This window comes from Urocitellus parryii, chromosome 9, assembly GCF_045843805.1.
Source record: "Urocitellus parryii isolate mUroPar1 chromosome 9, mUroPar1.hap1, whole genome shotgun sequence".
Classification (NCBI taxonomy): domain Eukaryota; kingdom Metazoa; phylum Chordata; class Mammalia; order Rodentia; family Sciuridae; genus Urocitellus; species Urocitellus parryii.
In genome coordinates this window covers 95,887,233-95,900,109 of record NC_135539.1, presented here as the reverse complement: position 1 = coordinate 95,900,109, position 12,877 = coordinate 95,887,233, and the positions used below count along the sequence as shown (strand labels likewise).

The 12,877-nt window shown below is 36.7% G+C and overlaps 1 protein-coding gene across 2 annotated transcripts in view; it reads right to left on the bottom strand.

Annotated features, from left to right (window-relative positions):
* Wdr26 (WD repeat domain 26) overlaps positions 1–12,864 on the bottom strand; it is a 45,160-nt gene extending 32,296 nt beyond the window's left edge. Inside the window, exons 1-4 of one of the 2 annotated variants that reach the window (XM_026407161.2) lie at positions 12,052–12,864; positions 10,047–10,146; positions 9,842–9,946; positions 3,802–3,938 (exon numbers count right to left, since the gene is read on the bottom strand). In XM_026407161.2, the coding sequence (XP_026262946.1) occupies positions 3,802–3,938; positions 9,842–9,946; positions 10,047–10,146; positions 12,052–12,473 (764 nt within the window). In that variant the 5' untranslated portion in view covers positions 12,474–12,864. The remainder of the gene's footprint in view (positions 1–3,801; positions 3,939–9,841; positions 9,947–10,046; positions 10,147–12,051) is intronic. The other variant, XM_026407160.2, reaches the window with a different exon arrangement.
* Between the last annotated feature and the right edge of the window lie 13 nt (positions 12,865–12,877).

The following is a 12,877-nucleotide window of genomic DNA, read 5'->3' as shown; positions in this document are numbered from 1 at the left end:
TAAAATACTGCTGTTATCCATTAGATTTTACTCTTATAAATTATGTATATGTAGCTCTTATTGTGTGCCAGGCTCTATTCTGAGCCCTCGACATGTTTCACTGAATGTTCAACACAATCCTGTATGAAATAAGCACCATTATTATTCTACTTCTATAAATGAAGAAATCTAGGTACAAAACTAGCCTGGGGGGAGGTTGGGTAAAGAGACAAACTGTAATGTAGAAACCTAGGCATTCTCATGGCAGGCCTTACTTTTAACCACTGCTAACTTCATGGCTTCTGAACAATAAATCAAAACAAAACATAACTACAACAAAAAAAAACCCTTAAATGATATTTACACTAATTAAACAAAAAACAACATACCTTAAAGAGTTTACAACAAATAATCACTTAAGAAATGGTATAAATAGATAACATCCTTGTCATCCTGTGAAAGGCACTGAAATCCTAGAGCACAAAATCTGGGATTTTTTTGACTCACTCTATGTACAAAGTGGCATAACCACTGAAGTTCATGGATTCTGGAGAATACATAAGAGTCCCCTGCTGTGTGGCTCTAACTTGGTTCTGGCTCTTCTAAGAATGGAATTTAAGAATAAAAGCAGTGAAGGCACTTGATTCAAACATGGAAATTAGACCTGGCAACTAACTCTCTTGCTGTTTTGTCTGGTATTCTGCCAAACAAATCTGACTTGTAAAAAGGTTATTCAACAGGGCTGTTAGGATTAAGATGAAGTATATGAAATACTTGCTCTACTACCTGCTGTATGGTAGTATAAATGATAGGTATCAGAAACCTCTCAGTTAATAGGAGCACTGTCACTTCCTTTACTTTCTGTATTCCTTCCCCACCCTGATAATGGAAATTGAACCCAGGGATGTTTTACCACTCATCTACATCCCAGCTCTTCTAAATTTTTATGAGACTGGTTCTTGCTAAATTGTCAAGGCTGGCCTAGAATTTGTGACCTTCTTGCCTTAGCCTCTTCAGTAACTGGGATTACAAACACGAGCCACGATGCCAGGCGTGCCCCCTTCTCAACTGCAAAACACTTATCTCACTTAAGAGTACAAATAATTTAATGGCTTCTTACCCAACAGAATTATCTATTCTCTTGCTATACAGTATATAAATAGTGACTTAGATGATGAAAAGATCTTACTTTAAACAAAACAAAGTGCTACATATACATGTACAAAAAAAAAAAAAAAAGCCCAAAACAAAACAAAAAAACACCCAATGAGAAGTTTTATAAGTGAAAATTTTGTTTCTAAAATAACTTTCTGGGCTAATTCACTATCCACTATCAATAACTGTATGGGGTGGGGGTGGGGTGGGAGCTGGCTGGGGTTGTAGCTCAGTGGTAGAGTGCTTACCTAGCATGTGAGAGGCACTGGATTCAATCATCAGCACCACATTAAAAAAAAAAATTATATATACACACACAAACACACATATGTGCACGTGCACACACACACACACACATATATATAATTTTTTAAAGGTATAAAAAAAATTGCATGGGAAAATCACTAACTTTTTAAACTTTGCAAAAGTGACTTGTGGTTGCTTCTGTGCCCTTTGGAAAACATAAAGTAAACCTGAGGTTTTAAATGAATATCTGTTTATGTAAAGTCACACAGTATAAATGAAAAGACAAAAAGAAATCAAGAATTCTGATCCCAGCTCCACATCTTGTCATCCCTTGGTCAAAATTCAGGGAATAAACTTGACACTGAAGTCTACTTTAGAATAAAAGCTAAATACTAAATTATAAATTCTGTTATCAGAGCAGACAAGATAAACCCATTATGTGAATGATATTTAGGTGACAAAGACATCAGATACCTTATAAAAAAGATAATCAGAACAAAGTAATTTGTCAACCACAATATCAAAATATCTAGCAGAATTTTTTTGTTTCAAGACTTATGACTTTGGAATAAGTCAAACCAGGTTTGAGAATTGGCTCTTTGATTTATTAGTTTTATTTTGGGCTGATACTTCTATAAGACTTGGCTTTCTTATTTATAAAATAACGATCTGCTTCCTTGGCCCATTTTTTGGTCTAAAAATTTGTTATGTATTAGATATTCTCTAGATGTTGGGGCCACGGTATAGTGAAATATGCTATAAAGAAAAACATTTCAAGCCAGGCATGGTGGCACATGTCTAAAATCCCAGCTAATTGGGAGACTGAAGCAGGAGGATCACAAACTGGAGGGCAGACTCAGCAACTCAGCAAGACCATGTCTCAAAAAATACAAAGGGTTGGGGCTGGAGCTGTGGCTCAGTAGTAGCACACTTGCCTGGCATGCATGAGGCCCTGGGTTCAATTCTTAGCACCAATATAAATAAATAAAATAAATGAATAAAGGTCTATCAACTTAAAAAAAATAGATACGTATATATAAAATACAAAGGGCTAGAGGTACAGCTCAGTGATAGAATGCCCCTGGGTTCAATCTCTAGTATTGCAAAACAACAACAAACAACAGTGGACAGTTGCAAGAGAGGACATTTGGGCTGGGACCTGAGGAACTAGTAGCCAAAGCTTAGGGAAAATGCATTTAAGACAGAGGGACAGGCTGTGTAAATGACTTAAGGTTTGGCAAGTTAAGGAAAATAATTAGTGTCACTAGAAAGTAATGAATAAAGAAAAAGCAAGAAAGGATGGGGGTGTGGATTTTGTGTGCTTAAATAGAGATTCTGGGTTTTATTTTAAATGTTCCAGAAAGCTAGGGGAAAGTTTTAACCAAGGGAGTGAAATGGCTTAATTTATGTTTTATTATGTATTTTTCTGGCTGCTATGTGAAATATGCATGGTTAAGGGCTCAAGGAATGCAATAAGGTAGGAAGTTACTATAATATTTTAGGAGACTTGAATCTTAAGGATTAACCAGGATAGAAATTGTGGAGCTGAAGAGAAATGGACATATTTGGAATGTTTTTGAAGTTAGGCCATATGTGTCAAAGTTAAGAGACAAAGAAAAAGCAAAGATAAGGCTTAAGTTTTTTGTTTGAGCAACTGGGTCTTCCATTTACTAGAGGCAACATGAAATAGGTCTGTAGGGGCATGGGTGGAAAGTAAAACTGCAATCAAGAATTCTGTTTTGAATATATAATTTTGAGATACATATTAAAATCCAAGTGGAGACTGTTAAGTAGGCTATTAAGAGTTCAGATGACAGGGTATATTTAAGAGCCGTTAGCATTTAGATGGTACATGAAAGCATATTATAGTTTTTCTAAGTTTATAGACCAAGAAAAGAAGAGGGACCCAGAACCAAGATTTTGGGTATTCTAACATTTAAAGGATTATCCAGGCATGGTGGTATACACCTGTAATACTAGAGGCTTAGGAGGCTGAGGCTGGAGGATTGCAAGTTCAAAGCCAGCCTCAGCAACTTAGCAAGACCCTGTCTCAAAATAAAAAGTTAAAAAAAAAAAAAAAAGGGCTGGGGATGTAGCTCAGAGGTAGGATGATCCTGGGTTCAATACCAAAAAATCTGCAAAAAATGTTGTATGCACTTCATTGTTTACTGTGATCCAAGCCACAGAGTTTGTAAAAATTTTGAAATAGCATTTCACAGGCATTACTTATTTCTTTTATTCTTTCACCCATTTATATATCTTCCTTTCTAGGATGATAAAAATAGGTTGTACACACATCAATGAATTTATCCACGGAATTTCCAGGTGTTCACATGAAAAAATATTACTACTTTGGCCAATGGTAACTTTTGTAAAAATAGCCTCTTCATCAACCTGGAGTCTTAAACTCAGCTTCCTTACCCACTAAGAACATGAATGCGTTCTGTATTGTATTTCAGTGGCGTCAATTCACAGCGTAGAACTTGAAGTGCCTCCAGGACCTTGCCATCCTCCAGGTATTCCAGGTACTTCTGCTGCAGCAGCAAAAACTTCATCCTCTGACATGACAGAAAGCAGCAGTCAGGGGAAAAAAGTTGATGGAAGTTTCAGAAAATGTTTGTGCCTAAACAGAACAGTAGAAACCATTCTACTATGCCCTTTGAAAGTATTTTTATAAAGCTTCAAGATGACTCAAAATATGTGGCTTAATAGAGTCATAGCAGATTAAATCTGATTTTGCTCAATTTTACATCTTAGGAAAATTGCCTTGACTCTTAAACCAGACAAAACCATTAGTGACCAAGGCTTCATCAACACAGGAAAAAAATGAATTCTGCCCTACATGTTCCTTCAGAATTTTATTTCTTGTATTAAAATTTTTAACTATTCCAAGAATTCCAAATTTGCTTTTTAAAAATGTCTGACTTTTATAATAAGGTACTGAAAGGTTTTATGCAACAAGTTTCGAAAACACTGGAGAGAAACCAATTAACAGAAGAATGATTTAAAAGCCATGACGTGGTAAGCTAAAGGTGTAGCTTAGTGTAGAGCACTTGCCTAGTATGCCTGAAGCCCTCAGTTTGATTCCTCATACCACAAAAACAAAAATTATTAACACAACAACAAAAAACCCAAAACAATGTAAAAGATGAATTAAGCAGTTCAGAAAGTAAGAAACAATATCTAACAAATGAACTAGAGGTTGATATATGAAATACTGAGCTTCCTATGACTAAAGCAGGCAAGTACAAAAGCTCATTCTCACTCTCTTTGTAGGCAGCTATAAAGGGATGCCTACCTTGAACTTAAAGGTTTTTAAAAATGTTCAATATTTATATTTGTGTATTTGTAACAATCTGATCACTGATCAAAGTACAATTATTATCAGCTCTTTTCTTCCAAAAGGCTAAATCACTTTTTTTTTTTAGCTTGCTGTGAGGCACTTTCACATTTAGTTTTTTTCTGAAATGTGTTTTACTTTTAACACCCTCCCCCAGAACCAATCATGTCATTTTTTGGGGGGGGGAGGGGTTGTTTACTTGTGATTGAACCCAGTGGCGATTTACCACACTGAGTTACACCCCTAACCCTTTTTATTTTTAGACAGGGTCTCACTAAGTTAGGGCCTCCCTAAGTTGCTGAGGCTGGTCTCGAACTTGCAATCCTCCTACACTCAGTCTTCCAAGTCACTGAGATTACAGTCATGTACCACCATGCCCAGCTATTTTTTTTGTTTTAATTCTTTTAATGGTATTTTATCATTTAATGTTTTACTTGAAATGATTATCATCACAATTTTAGCAGCTTTTAACTAGAGAGGAGAGATATTTGTGAATATCATATCTGTGAATTCCACATTAAAACTTCTTTTAAACTTCATAATTAGGGACTACTGCTAGGAGGGACCCTTTCATCATATTTGTTACTTGTGATACTTGAGCAAGCCAATCAATGTAAGTAGAAAAGTCAGAAGGTAGACAATGTTCATTGTTTAGAGACTCCAAAGGGTATAGTTCTAAAGATCTTAAGTCCATTTAAAATAAAAACCTAAGTTAGGTTTTTTTTTCTTAAGATGTTTACTTCAAACTCATTTTTTAAAAAAATGCTGTCACAAAATAGTATAGAGAAATTACCATATATTTACAGAATTAAGAGTATAATAAATTGGTTTTATAAGATTTTCTATTAAAAAGTATTTAAAGGCATAAACTATAAGCTTCTAAAATTGTTTTAGAGAAAGCAAACAAAATAAAACCTTTTATATATGTTAGGTAAACATTTAAATACATCCGTCATAAGACAAGTTGCTTATGTTTGAGAATGATCTAACCTTACATCTATAGTTAAAGTACAGAAAAAATTTCAAACTGAGACAAGATCCAAAACCCCAAGAAAATTACACATAAAATTTTACACATAAAGATAGATTAATGAATCTGACTAATCACCAAGGTGCCTTGAAAAGTATGATGCTGTACATGTACTCTGAAATTAACCTTTATATATTAAACAAAAAATACTCTGAAGTTCATCAGGTGAGAAAAACAAAAAACTAGACAAAAAACAAAAACAAAAAACAACAAAAAAAAAGTTATTGTGGATATTCTCACCATTTTATCTTCTGGAAAAAATTCAATTTTTTATAAATGAAGAGTTCATATATTTCCATATATCAATACAATATCAAAAGTTTAGTGTATTTCTGATTTAAACATGAGAATCATATCTATTTGCAAAATTTTTTCATTCAAATGTCATGTGGAACTGGCCAGCATGTGATTGAATTTCTTCACTAAATTTTCTTAGTAACTGAGAATTTGAGGTGACTTCTTTCTTTCTTTTAATTCAGGACAAATCCTTCCCCCATTCCAATGTGTGTAGGGGAAGTACTCCAAATGCTATTTCCCCCTTATTTTCCCACTAAGAGCTTTGACTGAACATGTTATTTTCATTCTATGGGGCAGAAGGGAAGCAAACGGCAGACTAAAACTTTGACAGAAGCTGATATAAACACCTATTTATGTATGTACAGGGAATGGTAGTAGTGCAAGAGCATTTCTCTCTGAGTCATTTTTCCAGATTAGATAAAGAATACCCTCAATAGACATCAGATTTTGGGACTATGCAATTGACATGTTGCTAGCAAAATATAGCTGGAGATCTGATTGAAAGAGAAAATGATTTTTCTCTTAAAAATCAGTTCAACTTAAGTATTTGATACATGATAAGCATAGAGAGCAAATCTGTATTTTATCTCCCCAAACTTAAAGCATAAAAATATAAGTATAATCAAGAAAATAAGGGAGCTGGAGTTGTGGCTCAGTGGTAGAGCTGGCATTTGTGAGGCACTGGGTTCACTCCTCAGCACCACACAAAAATAAATAAAATAAAGATATTGTGTCCATCTACAACAAAAAATTATTTAAAAACAAGAAAGTAAAGACCTTTTAGTTCACAAATAATATTAATCATTTACTGAGAAAGTTTTTAAAATGAGGTAAAATAAGAGCTTGCTTAGATGGAGACAGGACCCTACTAACTTATAAACTTTATTTTTAAGATCACTAGCTTCTTGAAGAATAAAAGAACAAATGAGAAAAAGAGGGTTAAATAAGTCTTTTTTATATCTTTTCCAACTTCGAATTAGACCTCTAAGAGATTATTTCTGTTCTTAAATGATTTTTCAACACCTTTGGGCCTGGTAATATTTCTTTCTCTTAACATCTAATAAAATCCGGAAACTGATAAATGACTAGGATATAGATTGACAGCTTCACATTGCAAATTCTGCTGTTGCCTCACACATTTCATACCCCATGCTTGGACTCTTTATTCTTTTCTCTCCTATTGTCAGAATGAATTTTAATGTGGAAGAAAAGCTCAGAAACGATATACAGAAAGTCAAGTTATGGAGGGCAGTTTCCTAACTTTGTAATGGTCCTAATTCTGGGATAAAGTTCTAAGCAAGTTATATCAATTAAATCATGACTCTGAGGAAATGAAAAATGAATTATATTTAAGTCATGGCTCTTAAAACTCCTCTTTTTTGACTTTAAATTATACTAGTTAATTTTTGTACGTCAAGTCAACATTTAAACATTTTTGTTAGGCATATTCCTGTTATAATCAACCTTTTTAAATATACAGAAATTTTCTGTTATTGGTCTCAAATATCCATTCAAATTCCTCAGACATGGCTATGCATATTTGAATCCAAACTAAAAACTTGATTCATAACTTCAGCTTCCAGAAAATCCAGAGCAACTTCTGCTATTCCTAGTATATCACATGACTGAAAACCATTTAAAAATGAGGATGAGGTGAGTAGTTTGGGTCAATAAAAACATTCAGGTTTAAAAAATAAAGTGCAGACTGTCATCAAATGTGTCTGAATATACAATTAAAATAATTATAATAAAAAATCCAAATAGTTATCTTCTAGGTATTATTACAAATTTAAGCTTACATTAGATTATCTTCTGGAGATGAGGTGGGGGAGAGGAGTAAGTGTGAATACAATTAGAAGGGTGAAGAGCAACTTCAAAAACTGCTGAATTGAATTTTTAAAAGCAATTGATTCATCAATGCCGAAAGTGAGATCAAAGTTGGAACCCCTTTCTTTGTATAAATACCTAAACAGTTTGATGGTGTGAGGCTCAGCCAGAGATTTAATCTTCATCTTTTATTAGATCCTAGAATGTTCTACAGACTGAACAGGCTGTAAAAAGAAAGGATTCCTCCTTATTATCTACAACTATCTTTCCTCAGTTTACATGTTGCTTCTAATGAAGGTTTCTAATGAGAGTCATAATCTAAATCCAATATAGAAGTCTCAAATTACTATAAACAAATTTAAAAAAAAAAAAACAGGAAGCGAGTCCATTAAAATTTTAACTACTAAATTACAAGTATAATTTGGGTAAGGAAAACAACCTCTAAGAAATCATATACACTTATTTTTAAAACAGTCCATAGGCAAGTTCTTTATGATCATCAAGTAAGTAGTGCTAACTTGCCCAAAGGGAAGGGAACCCCAAATCTTATTTTGGCCCTTTAACTGTTTGAGTTTAGCTTATTCAGTTAGAGCCAAAAATGTATGAAAAACTGCTCAATATCATTAAATTTTAAATCACAAAAACACTGGTTGGGAAAACTAATTTGGTTACTAAAAAACCTGTAATCCTTTTGAGTATATTTAACTATTTTAACTTCTATTTTTAAATATTATTGCAGAATTGATTATTCCCTAAGTTATCAATCATCTGACTTGATAGGTAGTTTAAATTTTTTAATCTTTGGGTATTTTGCAAGAATAGAATGTACTTGATCAATTTAAATGAATCCATGTTTGTTCATATGTGTTTGCATCTTTAAATCACCTGAAGCCTATTTTCTAGGATCATATTATTGTAAAGAATGATATTAAGAATTTGAAAACTCTTTTGTTAATAAGGTCTTTGAAAAAAGAAAACAACAACAACAACAACAACAAAAAAAAAACAACCCATCAGGTTCTATTAAGTTTATAGAAAAAGGTTAATGTTTGACCCAATTTAAAAAAAAAAAAAACCCAAATGTTAACAGTCATTTACTAATATTTAACAAACAGCTGGTTTCCCTACTTCACTTCCTATTCCCCTTATTTCCCTCCCCCACCGGACAGGAAACTGCTTTTGACAACAAATGAATCAGCTAGAAGTTAAAAAGCCAGCAGCCACCAGCTAGCAGCTGATTCTTCAGGGTTTCCAATCACCAGTACTTAGAAAAAACTTCTTCCCTCCTCTCTCTCACCAACATCTACTGAAGAATTAAAGCCCATTAGTATAAAAGATTTGTCAAAATTTATGGAAGAGGCGAACAGGTTAAACTACTAAATTGATCTTGTCAGGGAAATAAGGCCAGTAAGCAAGGCCCAATGGTCAAATCTGCATACAAACCCTCTACCAGAGTGATACATATTATATAAACTTTGACACTGTCAATTCACATCACTCAGAATGGAAGGACAGAAAATGGTGAGTACACCAATGGTGTTGATTTAAATTAACTATAATTCCCAAAAATTAAAAAAAAAAAAAGACAGTACCAGCTTTATAAGGCTGTATGGATATATATACACTCCCAAACACATTTTCTCTTTAACCAGAACATTCAATATTTTGAGTAGTTATAAACGTATACTTTATCCTTAACTCTATAAATGTAAAATTCCTACTAATAGCACTGAAAGCATGAAGGTCTTTCAATATAATTTTTGTAAACCTTAACTAATAAACTAGATTCAAATGACACATTTATTCATACTTAAAACATCTTAGTCAACTCATCCTATTTACAAATTTAATTATATGAAATTTAATTACTTTCAAGCCTTATCTTTTATAAGAGGCAGATGCCTAGAGTTATCAATAACCTACTAAAATAAGCATAAATGTGAAACTAAGAACAAAAGTGTATTTACCACAATTATTCCCAACAACGTTTGAGAGATTTCAAGTGCGCCTCTTACCACAATAGCATGAGGAGAATGCACTAAAGGCTTTAGTTCATTCAGGTCATTTTCTGCCTGCAAAAATTGGTATAAAAGAAAAACAGAAATGTCATAAAATGCACATCAAATATATAATTTTAGCAGCAGTCACACAGCTCTATATGCCCTACTTTACCTTATCCCAGTCTCCTTCCATGACATGATTTCGGAATTTGGTAGCAGAAGGATGTTCTAAACGACATCCTGACTCTTGCATGAGGAGATCAACAGTCTGGCTGCAGGAGAGATACAGTGTAAAAAAGACCTGACCAACTTCAGGGTTTTACTCTTCCAAATAAGCTAATGTCTATGAAAACAGTTGCAAAGTTTTTAAGCTAACCTCACCGTGAAGGGGAAAAAAAAAAAAAAAAAAAAGGTTTGATGTGCTTGGGTGAACAAACTTGATTTTAAAACTGCAACCTAAAATTTATTTCTAGTAAAGTTAAAAATCTTGAAGCCAGAATTAAGTTCTTTCTACTTTTGCTATTTAATGTAATGTATCAGAATTTTAATGAAGTATATAAACTTTCTAAAAATGCATTCTAACCAACTGGTCAAATAAATGAAGCAAAACAAACCAACAAAATCCCAGGAGCGAGATACTACAGATGGTTCTACATTTTGAAAAATAAAATCTTTAGTACCATACAGGTAACAGATGACCTGTCAGGCAGAGTCTTCCACCCAGATATTATGGTCACACAGAAATTCTACTAGGTCAATCTCTAAAATTAAAATAAATCCAGCATCAAAAAACATTTCCTTTCTCTCTATACTAAAAATAGCAAATTTACTATGGTGTAGGTTCCAAACAGTCACGAGTTATTTCCTCCTGCTGCTGTCAGCTTGCTTCTTGTCTCAGTAATATGTTCTGTTAGCATTTACAAAATCTGTTTTCATACTAATCCTTTTCCTTGGGGAATAAAGTGAAATCTTCCTACAATATATTTCTCTTTGAGAGCTTAAAAGATTTATCAAATGTAATTTCTCCTCTCACATACTTTGAAATCTAAGAACTCCATTTATCCGTCTTATATATTTTGTTTCAATGCAATGCTTTCTTCAGTTCTACTTATTTTTCAACCCAATAGTGCAACGATCTGCCTGAGAATCAAAATACTTGAATCATTTTCAGAAAGTGTGGTCCTTCTCCCACTCACCAACAAATTCATAAGTACAAAACTACATATTGGCTAACCTAAGAGTTTATTTTAATCTATGCTTTGAAGCTAGGAAACTGTTGCATGGTTTCCCCTTCATATCATTCCGATTCTGGCTCCTCCATTAGGCTTCAGGGCACTCCCACCAATCCTACCTTCCATCCTCTTAATTTTTCTTTGTGTGTATACAGAATGGTGGTATTTGGTAAAACCTCATGTCTATCTTCATCCTATGTTAGTTACACAAGGCCTCTTAAACTGTATTTGGAAACAAATGATTCACCAGTTCAGATGTTCCTTTTTCAGAGGCAATCATCTTGATTTTTACACTGGGATTTCAGCCTAGTGCTAGGCCTCTTGTACACACACATATGGGTCTTCAAATGACATCAACACAATATCTTACTTCATTATTCCCATCAGATTTATTCAACCTCTTTCCAAATTATTCCAGCCCCCCAGTTTCCATAAACACTTGTCGGTGATTGTCTTTCCTGATTGGTAGTTTGCCTGGGTTGTTGTCATGGTTGGGGGTGGGGAGGTGTCCCACAAAGATGCCTCTGAGATATACTTGAAAAACAAATCCTCCAAGGTTCATTATTTCCACCAGCTCTAATCCACCCCTCCCCCAACATACAGAGACACACTCCCGCATCTGTCTTTATTGACAGACAATTAAGCTCTGAAGGTGCGTGGAGAGGGATCATTATTTGGTTGCTACTACCGCTCCCCAACCCCTCAACTGCCCAGCTAGTCTCACAATTTGTCAAACCGACTGATATTCCCTGATTTCCCTTCAGTTCTGCTCCTCCTCCCCGGGTGGGCCTGTCTGGGCCGTGTCCTCCTCTGTACTGGGCTCTGCGTGTCCAGTGGCATTCTCTTTGAGCAAGCTCTTTCCAGCCTTCCTCTCCCACTCCCCCCTCCCCTGTGGCCTCAGTCCCTCGGTCTGTCCATCACCAGCTGCCGGCAAGTGATACTTACTTGAGCCCTAAGCCATTCAAGTGCTGTCCTATTAGCCTAATGACATCCTCATCTGACTGGGAGAGCCGCTTCTTCTTCTTGAGGCTGCTGCCCAGTTCTGGGGTGGCCAGGGAAGAGGAGGCGGCGGTGGTGGCGGAGGCAGCTGCGACGGTGGCGGAGGCTGCGGCGGCCGCCCCGCCGGGAACCCCGTTATTGACATTCAGGCTGTTGCTATTGTTGCTGGCGGCGGAGGGGGCGGAAGGCAGGAGCCCATTGGCGTGGGCCAGGTCCCCCGCGGACGACGACGACGAGGGGGACGACTCTCCGTTCTGGGCCGACAAGCAGGCGAGTTCCTGGGTCTGTCCCTGGCCCCCGCCGCCCCCTCCTCCTCCACCGCCGCTGCCACCGCCTCCTCCTCCTCCTCCTGCCCCGTTGGCCTGCATGATGCTGCCGCTGACCAGGCTGTGGCCGCTACTTCGGTGGGAGACGGCGGCGGCGGAAGGGGCAGCAGCCGGGGGGAGTCCCACCACTACCACCACGGAGGAGGAGGAGGAGGAGGAGGACGACGACGACGAGGAAGAGGACGACGAGGACGGAGGAGAGAGGCCTGCTCTGCCTGCCGAAGCCCCGGGCTCTCCTGCTCCCTCCGCCGCCGAGGCTCGGGGTTTCTTCCGCGGGGGCGGGGAGGCTCCGCCGGTGTCCGAGTCGGAGGAGGAGGAAGCGGAGGCCAGAGTTTCCTCGCCGAGAGAGGCCGTGGTGGGAAGCCGGTGGGGCGAGGCGGGGGAGGGGAGACGGGGGCCGGGGCGAGGGTCGGGGTGAGGGGGGGCCGGGGAGGCGGGGAGGGGGT